The sequence below is a fragment of the Thalassophryne amazonica genome, chromosome 14 (assembly GCF_902500255.1).
Source record: "Thalassophryne amazonica chromosome 14, fThaAma1.1, whole genome shotgun sequence".
NCBI lineage: Eukaryota > Metazoa > Chordata > Actinopteri > Batrachoidiformes > Batrachoididae > Thalassophryne > Thalassophryne amazonica.
The window spans coordinates 61,403,813-61,423,380 of NC_047116.1; the positions used below are offsets into that span (position 1 = coordinate 61,403,813).

Sequence of the window (19,568 nt, forward strand, 5' to 3'; positions counted from 1 at the left end):
TACTGTGAAGCATGGAGGTGAAAACATCATGCTTTGGGGCTGTTTTTCTGCAAAGGGGACAGGACGACTGATCCGTGTTCAGGGAAGAAAGAACAGGACCATGTATCTTTAGATTTTAAGCCAAAACCTCATTCCTTCAATGAGGGCATTGAAGATGCCACGTGGCTGGGTCTTCCAGCATGACAATGATCTCAAACACACCACTCAGGCAACGAATGTGTGGCTCCATAAAAAGCATTTCAAGGTCCTGGAGTGGCCTAGCCAGTCTCCAGACCTCAACCCCATAGAAAATTTGTTGAGAGAGTTGAAAGTCCATGTTGCCCAGGGACAGCCCCAAAACATCACTGCTGTAGAGGAGATCTGCATGGAGGAATGGGCCAAAATACCTGCAACAGTGTGTGAAAATCTGGTGAAGGCTTACAGGAAACGTTTGAACTCTGTCATTGCCAACAAAGATTATGTTACAAAGAATTGAGCTGAACTTTTGTTATTGACCAAATACTTATTTTCCACCATAATTTACAAATACATTCTTTAAAAATCCTACAATGTGATTTCCTGGATTTTTTTTTTTTTTTCTCATTTTCTCTCTCATAGTTGAAGTGTACCTATGATCTAAGTAGGAGAACTTGCACAATCAGGGGCTGACTAAATACTTTTTTGCCCAACTGTGTCACTATGCAAGTTTCCATTACCCACCAAATTGCTCAATTTGAAGTTGTGAAATGAACACACATGAATTTTGAAAAAAATCTCAAATATTGCAAAAGTGTTCTTATACTCTCATGAGGTGGTTTTTCATGTGATTTGAAAAAGCCATATTTTGCAAAGCTGTAATGGAAATAGTTTTTTCCACTATTACAGGTCACATGACATACAGAAAGAGTTACACGACATTCTGAAATACACAACCCGATCTCATGCCAGTTCATGATGGCATCACAAAAACTGATTTTATCTGTTAGTCTGTGGTACCATCATGAAATGTGTTACATTTTGGTAATGATATCATGAAACAAAAGGGTCATTCCATCTGAAATCACTCAATTTTGAAAAAAAAAAAAATTCCTACGTCACCCCTCAGCTTTATTCTGTCAATTTTATATGTTAATTGCATTCAAAAGTTAGGCTGAATTTCTAAATATTAGCTCTGCATCTTGAAAACTTTTGAAGTTACAGCCTTTGGAAATTTTTGTGATTTTTTTTTTTCAAATATGAAAACCGTGTTTTCTCCCAACTTCGTACATTAATGATGGTCTCCCTATATGCCTCACAGCTTTGAAACTGCTCATGCCAGGCTATCACTTGGCATAGTGTTGGGGAATTGTGGCAGTTTTGGTGTATTTAGTGTGATCTAACAGCCACAAAGGCCTCAAAATGGTAGAAAACCCGAAATTGTACGTCATACATCTCCACAGCCGCTCTTGTGGGTGGACACACCCTGTGTCAGTTCAGCGCACACACCAATGTGTCACTGTGTCTGTTTCCAAAACCACACTTGTGGGGGCACTTAGACAAATTTCACATGCAGCTCGAAAGTGATCGCCTGCTGCTAATAGTGCAAATGGCCACACATTTTCTAAGTGACAAGCGAGCGGTGTTAGATGTGCATGCGTATCACCTGGAATTTGGCCGACAAATTTGATGGGTTCGCACAACGCACACTCTGGCTTTCAGCCGCTGGTGTGCGCAAATAATTGTAGCAACAGGTGTACAATGCGTTGGAGGCAGCTATGATTTTACATGTATTGCATACGATTCCTGCTTCATGCGCACTTCATGCACAATTCGACCACATTCGTTCTATGTGTAAAAGGGCCGTAATATTTGGCATTTCACCATAACTTTGTAATAGGAATAACATATCAAACTGACAGAACAGAACTGAGGGGTGACCTGGGAGCCTCTGGGTGACTTGAGATGAAAAGACCCAAGAGCAATCAGAGATTTCTGACGTTTACCAAGGGTTGACAAGGATTCACATAGTGACCTGGACTTTACCTGGATCCAGATTCCACAACACAATGCAATAATTGCATATTGACCCAGAATGGTCTGACTGATCAAGATGTTGCAATCTGATAATTAATTCACAAGCTGAAACAAAACAGTCTTCCTGACCTTGGTCTTACATCATAATGTCGTATCCGTTAAGTACTTTTGACGTAAATCCTTAAAAGTCTATGAAGTGAAATCTAAAGTGAAATCTTGATCCAGAATCCAGATCGGGATCACAAATGTCAATGATTATATTACATCCTTGGTGGACATATTTATTTTGTGTCAGTATCACGAAATTAGGGGGTGGGGCATGGGGGTTATGGTTAGGGTTAAAAATAGTCAACTAAACTTGACTGCATCATGAAAATGTGGCACATTTTGTGATGGCATCACAAAAAAATGTATGAGACTGGGCGGGAATTTCATGGCATGGTACATATGCACATGAGTACAAGATAGAGAGCTTGTTAAACCTTGTAAGAGATGACATTACAGCAATGCTGAAATTGGAAAAAACAAAAAACCCAAAACAACAAAAAGAGAATGTTTAGCAGGACTTGGGATCACTTCCAAAATTTTATGGAGTCCTCCATGGCCTAATATCTATCTGTGGTGAAAATTTCATCAAAATCGGTGCAGTAGTTTTGACGTAATCCTGCTAAAAGACAGACAAATACAGGGTGTCCCCAGAATAAGTGCCACAAAAATAAAGCCATAGAAAATCTGTACACTTTTTGGATACTGATATCTATCACCTTAAATCATTCATTCATTCATCTTCTACCACTTAGTCCAATTAAGGGTTGCGGGGGGCTGGAGCCTATCCCAGCAGTCATAGAGTGCGAGGCGGGGTACACCCAGGACAGGACACCAGTCTGTCGCAGGGCCACAAATAGACAAACAAACACAGACACACACAACTACGGACAATTTTAAAGAGTCCAATCCACCTAACCCGCATGTCTTTGGATGTGGGAGGAAACTGGAGCACCCGGAGGAAACCCACGCAAACACGGGGAGAACACGACCCACGACCTTCTCGCTGTGAGGCAACAGTTCTAACCACAAAGCCACCGTGCCGCCCACCTTGAATCGTATCTCAGGGAATTTTATCTCTGGTGTTCAATTCTAAGTTCACCTGAGTTTGTAAGAGTTTTGGCATTCACAAGATGTGCTCAATGTGTGCACCGCTCCTCTGGTTCGGCCAGATCTTCCTTTGTTAACATTGTGAACAGTTCTATCAGTTTGAAACTTCTTTACAATCCTCCATATTGTCTTTCTGTCTGGAGCTTTTATAACTGTAAAATGATATTGATGATGTCGTTGGATTTGCACAATCAATTTGGTCTGAAAATAGAATTCCACCAGTTTCCCTTTTTGCTCAACTGTAAGCAGCATCCTCATTGGATTCGTCTCAAAGTACATGAGAAGAAATTTGTCACATATATCTTGATGGCTGAAAAAACAAAAAACAAAAAAAAAATTCAGATTAGCCATTGCAGAATCAGAATTAGAGTCAACTGATTTTTTGTGGCACTTTTTGGGACACTCTGTAAATACAGTAAATGCTGATGATTTTATTACATCCTTGGCAGACGTAATTAAAATAATGATCTCACTGAACAGACAAATATTGAAAGCTGCACATGATTTTAACCTGTAAAATAAAATAATAAATGGGAGATGTCATCCTGAAACTTGTCTGAGCTGAATGTAGACCTACAAATACAACAAGAAAGGGTAAGAAACAATATCTGAACAAAACATTAATAGAAAGAGACATGAGTCACTTTGGTAACATCAGTCCAGTTGTTTCATGACAGCCTCCTGAAGCTTAAATAACCATAAACTGGATTGATCCTTAAAGTCACTGTGAAAGAGAAGAGCACCATTAGCTTGTGTGATGTCTTACAGATAAAACGAGGATTACTGTGGATCTTATGGTGGGAGTGGTTTGATGATTTCAAACTGGGTGGGTGCACCAAGAGAGTGCCAGGTTATCCATGAGAACATCTCCAAGGATGTCACATTACGAGCAAAGGGAGGTGAACTGTGCTGCAAACATTGAGATTCTGAATTTTACAACATAGTTTCAAATGAGGTCTAATGACTCAATGGCTACTTGCTGCATGAAAAGAAAACACGTATTTATTGTTAGAAGACGAAAACCCTCAAATTCTTGCATAAATGGATTAGGTTAACACCACTGTGGGTCCTGTTTGGCAACCATCTATAACTGGTCCATCCATTTGCCATAGCCAGGTCACATGGGCATCCCCTTTTACAGGTGCTGAGGGCTTAGTTGGTTGGCCAAGCAACACTGAATTCTAATAATTACATCCCAAGTCCAGGATGACGCTTAAAAAATATTCTGACAGCAACAAAAAAAGACGCATTATGAATTACACACATTCGAGTGTTTTCTTCTTTTTTTAGCATGCCAGCAGGTAGCAGCACATAGAGTACTGGGGAAGAACATTATATCTTCCATTTCACTGTGACTTTAAGAATAAAATAACATTTTACAATCATCAGACACAGACAAAAGAACTTAAAGTAGTGTAAAAATATAGTTCATTCAGTCTAATTAGTGTATATTGGTAGTCAATTTGCAGTGTAATCCAAGATGAGAAGATAGGTTTATGGAAAACAACATTTGAAGTCATTTATAATCACTTTTTTATCAAGGTATGAAGGCATATGAGCATTCTTGACTAAAAGATATACACAAGACCTTATCTGTGTCACATCGACATAGAGTCAAAGGCAATTGTGCCTTCAGTAACCAATGTTAAGCAGTTTAACACCAAACAGAAACCTTAAAATATATAAAAGACTGGAATTACTCTCAGATTAAGGATAACTGGCCAGGGTTGCACAAACATATCCCATAATATTCAAACACACAAAGTCATGCATTCATGTACGTATCAAATCAAAGCTAACAAAGAAAGTGCATTATTACATTAGCCCTGTATATTACTACATAAACACATCATTTTCTTGATAGTAATATTAAAAAAAAGTTCTGTGTTGGTGTCAAAAAGCAGCCAACCCCAACTGGGTTTATTGTCAAACCACTGGGGAGTCCATGGCAACCATATCCAAAGTGCTTCGGAAAGATGGAAGTGAGTAGTCTTGTCATCATATCTTTATATAAATAATGGTTTGCACTGGCAGGTGAATTCCACACCTGCAAATATGTTGTTGACAATATTTGTCAAAAGTTATCACGCAAAAGATAAACTACTGTGCAAAAGTCTTAAACACCCCACTGTTTCCATACAAATGCTGGTTTTAATGTTTGTAATAATGTGTCAGTAAAAAGCCAATTTTGACATTTCAAAATATTACTTTCTATCCCATCACTTAATAAAGTATATCAATTAAAACAATGTGGGGTGCCCCAGGGTTCAGTCCTTTGTCTACTGTTGTTTCTTTTATATATTAATGCTATACGAGGTCTATTAGAAAAGTATCCGACCTTATTATTTTTTTCAAAAACCATATGGATTTGAATCACGTGTGATTACATCAGACATGCTTGAACCCTCGTGGGCATGCGAGAGTTTTTTCACGCCTGTCGGTTACGTCATTCGCCTGTGGGCAGTCTTTGAGTGAGGAGTCGTCCACCCGCTCGTCGATTTTTTTCTTTGTTTAGGAATGGCTCAGAGACTGTTGCTTTGTTTGATAAATTTTTTTTCAAAACTGTAAGGCACAACTGAGTGGACACCATTCAATAAATTCAGCTGGTTTTCGGTAAAAATTTTAACGGCTGATGAGAGATTTTGGTCTGGCAGTGTCGCTTTAAGGACGGTCCATGGCGCCTGACGGCGATCTGCGCTTCGAGGCGGCAGCGTCTCGCCGTTTCAAGTTGAAAACTTCCACATTTCAGGCTCTGTTGACGCAGTAAGTCGTCAGAGAACAGAGAACTTTCAGAAGAAGTCGGCATGAGGAGTTTATTCGGACATTCCATTGTTAACGGTCATTTTGTAATGAAAGAACGTGCGGGCAGAGTCGCATGTCGGGCTGGACCCGACCGCGGGGGGTCGCGGCAGGAAAAACACCTCCGTTGGAAATCTTAACGGGCAAGTTGGAACATGCCCAAGCTGTTAAACAATTTCTCAGTTACTCACTTGTTGAAAGCCATTAAAAGCCGCCTGAATTCTACAAATGGTTTTCAACACGGAGGTGTTTTTCCTGTCGCGGCGCACGTCTTTCATTAAAAAAATGTCCTTAAACAGTGGAATGTCCGCATAAATTCCTCATGCCGGCCTCTTCTGAATCTTCTCTGTTCTCTCACGATGTCCTGGGTGAATTAAGCCTTAAATTAGGATGTTTTCAGCTCGAAACAGGCCGACGACAGCGCCTGGAAGCGCTGCAGGACGTCCCGCTCCGTGGGAAGTCCTTACACCGACAGAAACACCCCATAATTTCTCATCAGCCGTTAAACTTTTCACAGAAAACCAGCTTAATTTGTCGAATAGTGTCCACTCGGATATTCCTCACAGATCCAGAAAAAATTTTGATAAAGCAACGCGCGCCGTCTCGAGCAGCGTGTGAAACAAAGGAATTCAGCCGAGAGGGCGGGACCACATCTCACTCAAGGCCTGCCCACAGGGAAATGACGTCACCGACACGCGTGAAAAAACTCACGCACGCGCACAAGGGTTCAAGCATAATTGGTGTAATCGCATGTCATTCAAATCCATATAGTTAAAAAAAAATAAAAGGGTCGGTTTATTATCTAAGAGACCTCGTATGTTTGGTTTCTAAGTCCCTGACTTGTATTTTGCTTGCTGATGATACAACTGTATTTTGTAGTGGGGATCATTTGGATCAGCTTTTGGACATGATGGAGAAGGAATTAAAGGAATTTAAACAATGGTTTGATTCAAACAAATTGTTGCTCCATTTTGGTAAAACTAAGTGTATTATATTTGAAAATAAACCCAGGAATTGAAGCAGAAATGTATTATTACATGATACTAAAACTGAACTTGTAACTGAAACAAAATTTCTTGAGTTTTTATTGATGACAAATTAAGCTGGAAAACTCATCAATTATGTTAATTGCATTGAGGTTTGGGAAAACGCATATAAAACAAATACAAAACCAATATTTTTCCTAAAAATGAAAGCCATAAGCATTATTAGTGACAAACCCTACCGTGAACCAACAAACTCATTATTTGTCGGTTTACATATTTTAAAATTCTGAGAACTTGGTTGAGTATGCCACAATTCAAATCATGTATAAAGGCAAAAACAAACTCAACATGTCCAGGATCTGTTTAAAATGAGGGAGTCCAATTACAATTTGAGAGGAACGTTAGTATTTGAGAAGTCAAAAATGTGAACTACTGTTAAAAGTCATTGCATTTCTGTTAAAAGTGTTAATATTTGGAATAACTGTCCTGATAACATCAAATTATCCGGTACATTAGTCAGCTTTAAAAGGCTCTATAAGAACAATAAGATTGCTTCTTATAATATGATTAACGAGGTTTATAGATTTTTGTTACTGTTTTTGGGGATTGTGCACTGTGTTTTTCTGGTTGGGTTGTGTCTTTTCTTTTTATACTGATTAGTTTATACTGTCTTACAGATGTCTGATGTATGATATTCTTTCCAATAGTAGGCAAGACAGCATTTGAAATCTTCATAGTCAGTTGATTGTGTCGACTCTGCCTCTACTGGCGGTTGGCTCTCACTGCGGTATTGTATCACTTCCTGTTCCAGAGCACAGTGGTGTTTTTTGTGAGACTCGGCTCCGCACCTTGGAAAATCCTACAGCTAGCCAGGCCCCTGTAGTCGGTGCGGACCAAGGTAGCTTAGCCGCCGTTAGTTCCCCTCCAGCAGATCCCGAGCAGCCGGGAAAGCAGGCCGACTGGGTGACTGTGAGGAGGAAGCGTAGTCCTAAACAGAAGCCCCGTGTACACCGCCAAACCGTTCACATCTCTAACCGTTTTTCCCCACTCGGCGACACACCCGCCGAGGAACAAACTCTGGTTATTGGTGACTCTGTTTTGAGAAATGTGAAGTTAGCGACACCAGCAACCATAGTCAATTGTCTTCCGGGGGCCAGAGCAGGCGACATTGAAGGAAATTTGAAACTGCTGGCTAAGGCTAAGCGTAAATTTGGCAAGACTGTAATACACGTCGGCAGTAATGACACCCGGTTACTCCAATCGGAGGTCACTAAAATTAATACTGAATCGGCGTGTAAATTTGCAAAAACAACGTCGAACTCTGTAGTTTTCTCTGGGCCCCTCCCCAATCGGACCGGGAGTGACATGATTAGCCGCATGTTCTCCCTGAATTGCTGGCTGTCTGAGTGGTGTCCAAAAACTGAGGTGGACTTCATGAGACCCATCCCACGGAGACCACAACCCCCCATCCCCCCAGCAGCCGCCCGCCCACCAGTGCCAACACCCACGTCTCACCGCCACCACCCAACCCCACAACGGGCTGCGGGACCCCGGGCCCCACAGGCCCAGAACAGGGCCAGGGGACCATGGCAGAACCAGCGAGGCAGACCTCCTACTCCAGACCACAGCCACCCGGAGCCAACCCCACGTGCCACACTCAACCTACCTACCAACCCCACCATAGTTGTTACAATTAAGAAATTAAGAAAAATGAGGTGGGCTTCATAGATAATTGGCAAAGCTTCTGGGGAAAACCTGGTCTTGTTAGGAGAGACGGCATCCATCCCACTTTGGATGGAGCAGCTCTCATTTCTAGAAATCTGGCCAATTTTATTAAACCCTCCAAACCGTGACTATCCAGGGTTGGGACCAGGAAGCAGAGTTGTAGTCTTACACACCTCTCTGCAGCTTCTCTCCCCCTGCCATCCCCCCAATGCCCCATCCACGTAGAGACGGTGCCTGCTCCCAGACTACCAATAACCAGCAAAAATCTATTTAAGCATAAAAATTCAAAAAGAAAAAATAATATAGCACCTTCAACTGCACTACAGACTAAAACAGTTAAATGTGGTCTATTAAACATTAGATCTCTCTCTTCTAAGTCCCTGTTAGTAAATGATATAATAATTGATCAACATATTGATTTATTATGCCTTACAGAAACCTGGTTACAGCAGGATGAATATGGTTGTTTAAATGAGTCAACACCCCCGAGTCACACTAACTGCCAGAACGCTCGTAGCACGGGCCGAGGCGGAGGATTAGCAGCAATCTTCCACTCCAGCATATTAATTAATCAAAAACCCAGACAGAGCTTTAATTCATTTGAAAGCTTGACTCTTAGTCTTGTCCATCCAAATTGGAAGTCCCAAAAACCAGTTTTATTTGTTGTTATCTATTGTCCACCTGGTCGTTACTGTGAGTTTCTCTGTGAATTTTCGGACCTTTTGTCTGACTTAGTGCTTAGCTCAGATAAGACAATTATAGTGGGCGATTTTAACATCCACACAGACGCTGAGAATGACAGCCTCAACACTGCATTTAATCTATTGTTAGACTCGATTGGCTACCTTAGATCTTGTTCTGACTTATGGTATGGAAATTATATCAGTATTCCCTGAACACCCTCTTCTGTCTGATCATTTCTTAATAACATTTACATTTACTCTGATGGACTACCCAGCAGTGGGGAATAAGTTTCATTACAGTAGAAGTCTTTCAGAAAGCGCTGTAACTAGGTTTAAGGATATGATTCCTTCTTTATGTTCTCCATTGCCATATACCAACATGGGGCAGAGTAGGTACCTAAACTCTGTGAGTGAGATAGATTATCTCATCAACAGTTTTATATCCTCATTGAGGACAACTTTGGATGCTGTAGCTCCTCTGAAAAAGAGAGCCTTAAATCAGAAGTGCCTGACTCCGTGGTATAACTCACAAACTCGCAGCTTAAAGCAGATAATCTGTAAGTTGGAGAGAAAATGGCATCTCACTAATTTAGAAGATCTTCACTTAGCCTGGAAAAAGAGTCTGTTGTTCTATAAAAAAGCCCTCTGTAAAGCCAGGACATCTTACTAGTCATCACTAATTGAAGAAAATAAGAATAACCCCAGGTTTCTTTTCAGCACTGTAGCCAGGCTGACAAAGAGTCAGAGCTCTATTGAGCCGAGTATTCCTTTAACTTTAACTAGTAATGACTTCATGACTTTCTTTGCTAATAAAATTTTAACTATTAGAGAAAAAATTACTCATAACCATCCCAAAGACATGTCGTTCTCTTTGGCTGCTTTCAGTGATGCCGGTATTTGGTTAGACTCTTTCTCTCCGATTGTTCTGTCTGAGTTATTTTCATTAGTTACTTCCTCCAAACCATCAACATGTCTATTAGACCCCATTCCTACCAGGCTGCTCAAGGAAGCCCTACCATTAATTAATGCTTCGATCTTAAATATGATCAATCTATCTTTATTAGTTGGCTATGTACCACAGGCTTTTAAGGTGGCAGTAATTAAACCATTACTTAAAAAGCCATCACTTGACCCAGCTATCTTAGCTAATTATAGGCCAATCTCCAACCTTCCTTTTCTCTCAAAAATTCTTGAAAGGGTAGTTGTAAAACAGCTAACTGATCATCTGCAGAGGAATGGTCTATTTGAAGAGTTTCAGTCAGGGTTTAGAATTCATCATAGTACAGAAACAGCATTAGTGAAGGTTACAAATGATCTTCTTATGGCCTCAGACAGTGGACTCATCTCTGTGCTTGTTCTGTTAGACCTCAGTGCTGCTTTTGATACTGTTGACCATAAAATTTTATTACAGAGAATAGAGCATGCCATAGGTATTAAAGGCACTGCGCTGCGGTGGTTTGAATCATATTTATCTAATAGATTACAATTTGTTCATGTAAATGGGGAATCTTCTTCACAGACTAAGGTTAATTATGGAGTTCCACAAGGTTCTGTGCTAGGACCAATTTTATTCACTTTATACATGCTTCCCTTAGGCATTATTATTAGACAGCATTGCTTAAATTTTCATTGTTACGCAGATGATACCCAGCTTTATCTATCCATGAAGCCAGAGGACACACACCAATTAGCTAAACTGCAGGATTGTCTTACAGACATAAAGACATGGATGACCTCTAATTTCCTGATTTTAAACTCAGATAAAACTGAAGTTATTGTTCTTGGCCCCGCAAATCTTAGAAACATGGTGTCTAACCAGATCCTTACTCTGGATGGCATTACCCTGACCTCTAGTAATACTGTGAGAAATCTTGGAGTCATTTTTGATCAGGATATGTCATTCAATGTGCATATTAAACAAATATGTAGGCCTGCTTTTTTGCATTTGCGCAATATCTCTAAAATTAGAAAGGTCTTGTCTCAGAGTGATGCTGAAAAACTAATTCATGCATTTATTTCCTCTAGGCTGGACTATTGTAATTCATTATTATCAGGTTGTCCTAAAAGTTCCCTGAAAAGCCTTCAGTTAATTCCAAATGCTGCAGCTAGAGTACTGACAGGGACTAGAAGGAGAGAGCATATCTCACCCATATTGGCCTCTCTTCATTGGCTTCCTGTTAATTCTAGAATAGAATTTAAAATGCTTCTTCTTACTTATAAGGTTTTGAATAATCAGGTCCCATCTTATCTTAGGGACCTCATAGTACCATATCACCCCAATAGAGCGCTTCACTCTCAGACTGCAGGCTGACTTGTAGTTCCTAGGGTTTGTAAGAGTAGAATGGGAGGCAGAGCCTTCAGCTTTCAGGCTCCTCTCCTCTGGAACCAGCTCCCAATTCGGATCAGGGAGACAGACACCCTCTCTACTTTTAAGATTAGGCTTAAAACGTTCCTTTTTGCTAAAGCTTATAGTTAGGGCTGGATCAGGTGACCCTGAACCATTCCTTAGTTATGCTGCTATAGACTTAGACTGCTGGGGGGTTCCCATGATGCACTGAGTGTTTCTTTCTCTTTTTGCTCTGTATGCACCACTCTGCATTTAATCATTAGTGATTGATCTCTGCTCCCCTCCACAGCATGTCTTTTTCCTGGTTCTCTCCCTCAGCCCCAACCAGTCCCAGCAGAAGACTGCCCCTCCCTGAACCTGGTTCTGCTGGAGGTTTCTTCCTGTTAAAAAGGAGTTTTTCCTTCCCACTGTCGCCAAGTGCTTGCTCACAGGGGGTTGTTTTGACCGTTGGGGTTTTTCCGTAATTATTGTATGGCTTTGCCTTGCAATATAAAGCGCCTTGGGGCAACTGTTTGTTGTGATTTGGCGCCATATAAATAAAATTGATTTGATTTGATTAGTTTATACTGTCTGTGCTGGCATTTGCTGTTGGAAGTATATATGTATATGTAAGGGGTGGGTGTTTATAAGCTTTTATCTGCTCACACTCTTTCGGTCACATATGTTCACCGTTGAACTGTCTTATTTATCAGGTTTTTTTTTTGTTACTGTTGAGTCTGTGTGCTGAATAAATAAATTAATTCATTCATTCATTCAATGTACATTTTCAGATTACTTTGAGAGTTTACAGCAAACACATAACAGACAAGCGATAATAATTAATGAATGATGATTTGATCAATACAATGATAAAAACATGACCGAGCTCATTCAAAAGAAACCAGTTTAAAAAAATAAAGGGTAGTCCTGCAGGAATTTATTCTGTTTTAGATTTTAAGCAGTAAAATGTAAGCTTAGTGTGCATGTTCCTAAGAAAAATAAATTGTTCTGCTATATAACCAGACATTTGTTAGGGCCCTGTCGCACCTTGATGATTTAGCCAGCGCATGCCGGCATATGAAAAATGCGCCGAATATACTGGATACGTCAAATATGTTATGCAGATGTCACACCATGATGATTTAGCCAGCGTATGCTGACAGCCCCATTTCCACTGAGCGGATCGGGTCAGAGTAATTTAACATTTTTTTAAATTTAATGACATCCACCAAGGACGTAATAAAGTCATTGGCATTTATTTATTTGTTTGTCTGTCTGTTAGCAGGATTACATCAAACTACTGCAACTACTACTAAAGAACACAAGGCTCATACGGCCAAGTGTATTTTAGCATTGCGTTATACTTAATATGGTCAGCATACGCTGGCTAAATCGTCAAGGTGTGACGGGGGTGTAACAACTGAAAAAAAAAACTTCTTGCACCTAGTGCAGCGTTTGTCTGTTGCACCAATAACAACAGTTTCATGGCAAAGTGGAACCCAGAAGGACTTTAATATAAGAACACAGATCAAATCAAGGCTCCCATGTGCCTTCTGACAAACTATAGCTGAAATTTCATGTCTCCTTTTTAAGTAAAACATTGTCTGTTCCATATTATACATTTATAATGTATAAAATGTTGATAAGTATCTAATATTTGCACATTATTATTTGTAAAGAAGATTTTCTCACTCATAAAAAGAGATCATTTCTGTTAGGTGATAAAAGTCCATAATTTCTTTTGAATGGGCTTGTGTTATTTCTAAGAAAGTCAGGTTTATTTTACAACTATTGTATTGCTGAATGATCATTAGCACCTAATGTCAGTCAGTACAACTACAAAGAATTACTATTATTGTCATCACCCTCACCATCATTTAAAAATGAGGTTTTACAGTAATAATTGGTTATTTTCTTCAGTGAAACAAAAAATAGTATTGTTATACAGACATATATGATTTTCTGTTGAACCAGCAATGAAGAGAAAATATCCAAACAATGCATTTTCTGAAACCTCTTTTGTGATTAAAACTTTTGCACAGTACTTTATATGAGAGAGAATGAAATAAAAGAAAAACAGTAGTAGAAAATTGCCAGTCTGTTTACATTTGCCATGTGTGGTACTATGAAGAAATAAAAATGCAACTGCAGAACTAAATAAAAGCTACAAGCATAAGTGGACTAAGTGACATTTTAATTACACACCTTAAAAAAAAATTTTTTTTGGTATGTGTCATCAGGATTTCTCTTTGATGCTACAATATATAGTAGATAAAAAATTTCTACAAAGGAGGGCTCACACAAGGTAGTAAAATAAATCCTTAGAGGTTGACGGGATTTAGTATTAGTCAAAGTGACAGTTTAGAGTATATCAATCAGTTTGCTTATTCATGTGCCATCTGTACCTGCTTTTCCTTTTACAGACTATGATAGTTCTGAAGCTTATGTTGGGCAAACATTGACTGAAAGCTGGATTACACACTCTGGCTTTCTTACGAGCCCATAACATAACCTATATAAAGATGTAGATCAGTATCGGTCACACCAATTCATATTCACCAATTTCTTTGCATGCCTTTGGAAAGTGACACAAACCTGAGACTACACGCAAACACCACATAAAAAGATCCAAGGTGCTGAGATCAGGTTTAAGTCTGAGATTTTGTTGATGAGAGTGGACACCAAGAAGGTCTGTGATGCCCATTCAAGGCCAGTTTATATAATTAAATGCCCCAAATCCAGGCAAATCCATCTTTGAAAACCTTTTAGTTATAGACAGCAGTCCAAAGAAACTACTTTTATACTGTTCAGTTGACAGACACCACCAGACTGCACTTAATTACCATTCTTTCAATAAAGAAGGAGCACTTGCAAAAACATTTTGTAAGTATACTTATTAAAAATAAAATAGTCCTTTCTACATATACTTCTGGTGTATGAACTAAACCACTGAAAAGAATACTTGGATAAAATTCATGTTGATCGTAATTAAAAAATACACTTTTGTAAGCTGAAATATTCACCAGTTCAGGACTAGATTAAGTACTAAATGTGGTTGCTGTCATGGAAAACCAAATAAAGCAACTCCTGTTTCACATTTTTGGTCCTTTTTCAAAAAGAAAACGTAATTAAAATAGGTAGTTTATACAAAACATGCATCCAACTTCTTATTAACCTTATGAAAATATCATTGTTTACATGTAGGATGGTGTTCAGTGCTTTTTAACTTTTGGTCAACTTTGCCTCCAGGTACATAACAGAATGGGGTCGAATACTATTTGAGAGGATACATTTTGAGGATATTTTCTGTGACTGTGACTGATACCAAAGGATCACCATCAGTCCAATCCATGTTCAAACTCAAGCACAAACCTCAAAATTGTACCAGGGATAGTTTTGAAGACTCTCACTCAATGCTGTGTTCAGTGGCAGAGACTAAGCTCTTTTCGGACCAAGCATTTCTTGCACTGGACCACACAACACCAGTGGAAACGACACAGACAGTTCTCCTCAAACACCACAGTCTCCTCTCTGTAGCCTCGCTCACAGCAGAGCAAGTCACAGCCACTGATGTCCATGGCTGTGCTGTTGCACATGCGGCCTCGTGTCCCCAGTGAGCCAGTTTTCCGATTTGCCAGACAGAAATCTGGTGACTCGTCGGAGTAGATTAGGTCCTGCTTATCTGGTGGTTTTATGTTCTGGCCCACAGGGATCAGGGTCTTTCCATCATTGCCACCCATCACTTGAGAAGCACCTTTGAAGCGTTCCAGGAGGTGGTCGCCAACCTCGCGAAAATGGGGCATCTTCTTCCAGCACGTACGCAAGGTGCACGAGCCCGACAGTCCATGGCATTTGCACTCTGTCCGCATGTAGAGCTTCACTGCCTGGGAGGTCAAGGTTTAAAGTGTGTGGGTTCGGGATTTTAGGTGGACAACACATGCAAAGAAGGGCAAATATGAGAACACATAGAGAGAGAGAGAAAAAAAAAGCTGATTAGGTATTAAAAAGATTAGGAAGAAACAAAAGGAAATGTTCTGAAACCATATTCACATATTCAAAAGTCAACTACTGCATGGAAGAAATAACGTCCTCTTGCAGAAGAATCATAAAAGATTTACAAAATATACAAACAGGGAACAGACAACATCAAGTATTCCAATTTATACTTACGAATAATTAGTTTAAAGTTAAACATTCACCACAGATTACATTTAACATAATTATTGTGAAAAGTGATGTATTGTGATATGTACTGAATCGCAATAGGTGTATCGTGATATGTATTGTATTTTGAAGTTTGAGCATCGTTCAACCCCTACCAGATACGTAAAAGTTTTCAAAAAACCGTCATAGGGAAATGTTTATTTAAAGATAAAACTGTCCAAATCTTTATAAAACCACCTTGAAGACTGAAATGAGTGTAGCTCGTGACATTGATCTAGTGACATGGCTAATACTAGTAATGTTTAGCAATGCGGAGGAAATGTATGGTGCCACCAACAGTTGTAGATTTGTAAAGATCTGGACAAATTGATGCGACACGCACACTGTGAGAATGCAACCATGTGAACGCAGTTATTCCTTATTGGTTCCCTATTGGTTTTCACAATATATCACTGACGAACCCGCTGGATCACGCACACACTGATAGATAGGCAAGATAAAAGCATACGCTATTCATAAGGAATTTCACTCTTCAACCCCAACTCTGTCTCTATTTTGCCTCAGGTTGAGTTACATCTAACAAGCCTTGACAACAGATCACTCACTTATACTGCACATAATTAACCCATCACACACACACACACACACACACACACACACACACACACACACACACACACACACACACACACACACACACACACACACACACACACACACACACACACACACCTACCCATTTAGTCACACATGCATACGTACACACTGAATATTCGCACACATCAGCCTTATGCATCAGCCGCTTTCATTGTCTGTGTGTTTGTGTGCACAATATGCCAGTTTGTTCACTAATACTATAATTTGACTACATCCCAAAATCCTCCTCTTGTCTACCTGTCTTTGACCCCATCTAAAGTGAACTTGGATAACTGTGTTTTGCTTGTGTGTCTTAGTGTCAACATTTCCGTAAGTGGTTGTAGACGGTCAGGCTCTGACTGTCTCCTAAATGCAAATAGTAAATGGGAGTTTTTGCTGCTGTAATGTACATAACATAATTAAGTTATCTGGAAAGCTGCTACTTTATCTACACTTTTCAGGGAGCATGTTTACTTGTCATGGCCATATTTAACTTGATCACATGAGCAGCAAAGAGGAACTTTAAACTTTTACAAGGGGTTGTGGAAACATTAGAAGCTACCTGCCTCACAGGCTTGAAGACAAAATGTGCGGCACACTTTTGTTTTATGTTTCAGAAACTTGATTCTTGTTAGAATATCACCTTACAGAGCTACACAAATATGGCCAGGAGCAATGTCTTTCTCTCTTGAATGTTCGTGGAATGATGAAACATTCCACAGAACAAGCAATGGCTTTGTTCCTAAAATCTAAGAGAATAAAGTGAAGTGCAATTCCTGCACAAATTACAGTACAGCAGGGGTTAAAAATATACGTTGTTTTCCTTGAATAATGCCAGATGAAAGGTCAATTAATATTTAATAAAGAGCAATCAGATTGCATACCCATTTTTGATTTCTAGCATTATTCGGAACATATTTCAGTTAATGTGACAACTTCAGTACAAGGTTTTTGGCACATTTACTGAAACTGAAACATTTGAAAAAGATTGAAAAATTGCTATGCAACATTTATGGATTCATACAAATAAGTGAGACTTATGATGACTTTTCACAGTTAAATGTTCATGTTTATGGATAAAACAGCACAATCGGGTGGTCTCTCATTTTAAAGAATATGGCAGTATTTAATTACATATTTTATCCCATTTTATTAGAGACTGATTCTCTGCACCTACACCTACATGACACCTTGGGTTGTCATGTTGCAGACAGTATACACATACACACACACACACACACACACACACACACACAAATAAAAAAAAAAAGAAAGGCCACATAAATGATTCAGTGCACCAGCATCTCAGACCAAATCAGTGGCTTCTCCTTGGCCACTCCTCCCTTTCCCTGCTCTGTATCAAAGAAAAGTTCCAAGTCAAGTTGGAGCCTTTAACAGCTCGAAGGTCTCTTCATCTGGGAAAAAGCAGAGCTATGTTGGGTTGCTTGGGCGAGGAATTTGGGGGAAAGTTGCTACTCTCCTCATTTTGCATGCACTGGGCTATGTGGACAGTCACTCACTACTGTCTCTTTAGAACTGTGGGGATGCCAATAGTTTCACAGGGTGGGACTCACATGCATGCGTCACTAGTCCAGAGATGAAAACAAGAAACAGAAAAGTGAATACATCATTACATAGAAAATAGTTGTTGGCTGCTGTATAAATTATTAAAATGGTCATAAGACCTTAAATAAAATTTGGAACATCATACCTGATTTTGTTTTCAGTCACTAATAAGGAAAAAAAGTCTATATATGACATGGTTATCAAAAGATAGGGTGGCATATATTTTTACACAGTACTGTACAGAGAAATGGGAGTTCTGCCAATAAGCTCCAACATTCAGTCCTGACCAGATTGTTTGACATTTGCTTGGGGATGGCTCCCTTTATTTAATTTCAAAAGTAGGCACCACTGGAAATATTAAAATGTTTCAAATGGGATCCCTCCACAGTGAATAATTTTACGAAATCTTGCACATGTCGAACCAAACCCAGAACCAGTTTAGAGAACCCCAAAGCCTTTGCTGAGAATCCATTCCACCTCACAGGTGTGACGTATCAAGATGCTGATTAGACAGCATGATTATTGCACAGGTGTGCCTTAGGCTGGCCACAAAAAAGGCCACTCTGAAATGTTTTACTTTATGGGGAGGTGTCATAAAACCAGTCAGTATCTGGTGTGACCACCATTTTCCTCACACAGTGCAACACATCTTCAAATAGAGTTGATCAGCAGCCAGACACCATTGAATGTATCCATTTTCCCACTTATGTCAGTTACATAGACAAACTGCAGTTAGGTCGAGACTCCGATGAAGTCGACGAGCATGCAGATGAGCTTCCCAGAGACAGTTTCTGACAGCTTGTGCAGAATTTCTTTGGTTCTGCAAAGCAATTGTTGCAGCATCTGTCTGGCTGGCTAGTCTCAGATGATCTTGGAGGTGAACATGCTGGATGTGGAGGTCCTCAGCTGGTGTGGTTACACGTAGTCTACGGTTGTGAGACCAGTTGGATGTACTGCCAAATTCTCTGAAACTCCTTTGGAGACGGCTTATGGTAGAGAAATGAAATTCAGTTCGCCGGCAACAGCTCTGGTGGACATTCCTGCAGTCAGCATGCCAAATGGACGCTCCCTCAAAACCTGCGACATCTGTGGCATTGTGTTGTGTGATAAAACTGAACATGGACTATGGCCCACTCTTGGGTTGACTGTGCTGGCAATTGTTAACCTTTCACTAACTTCTGGATCTGTTACAAAATGTTTAAAATCTGCAGTGGTTAAACCATTACCATTACCATTACAAATTCAGTCTTGACCCTGGTGTATTGAAAAATAATAGGCCGATATCAAATCTATCATTCCACTCTAAAATTCTGGAAAAGGTGGTTTCATGGCAGCTCATGGACTACCTTACTGAGAATGATCTTTTTGAGCCACTGTAGTCTGCTTTTAGAAAATATCACTCCACAGAGACGGCGCTTATTAAAGTAGTGAATGATCTTCTGCCAACAATGGACCCAGATGCCACTACAGTCTTGGTGCTGTTGGATCTCAGTGCTGCGATACCGTTGATCATTATATTTTACTTGATAGATTGGA

At 39.8% G+C, this 19,568-nt stretch overlaps 1 protein-coding gene across 1 annotated transcript in view; it reads right to left on the bottom strand.

Moving 5' to 3' along the window:
- Positions 1–15,051: 15,051 nt before the first annotated feature.
- wnt6b (wingless-type MMTV integration site family, member 6b) overlaps positions 15,052–19,568 on the bottom strand; it is a 155,965-nt gene continuing 151,448 nt past the window's right edge. Inside the window, exon 4 of the mRNA XM_034186682.1 lies at positions 15,052–15,550. Within this exon, the coding sequence (XP_034042573.1) occupies positions 15,089–15,550 (462 nt within the window). The 3' untranslated portion in view covers positions 15,052–15,088. The remainder of the gene's footprint in view (positions 15,551–19,568) is intronic.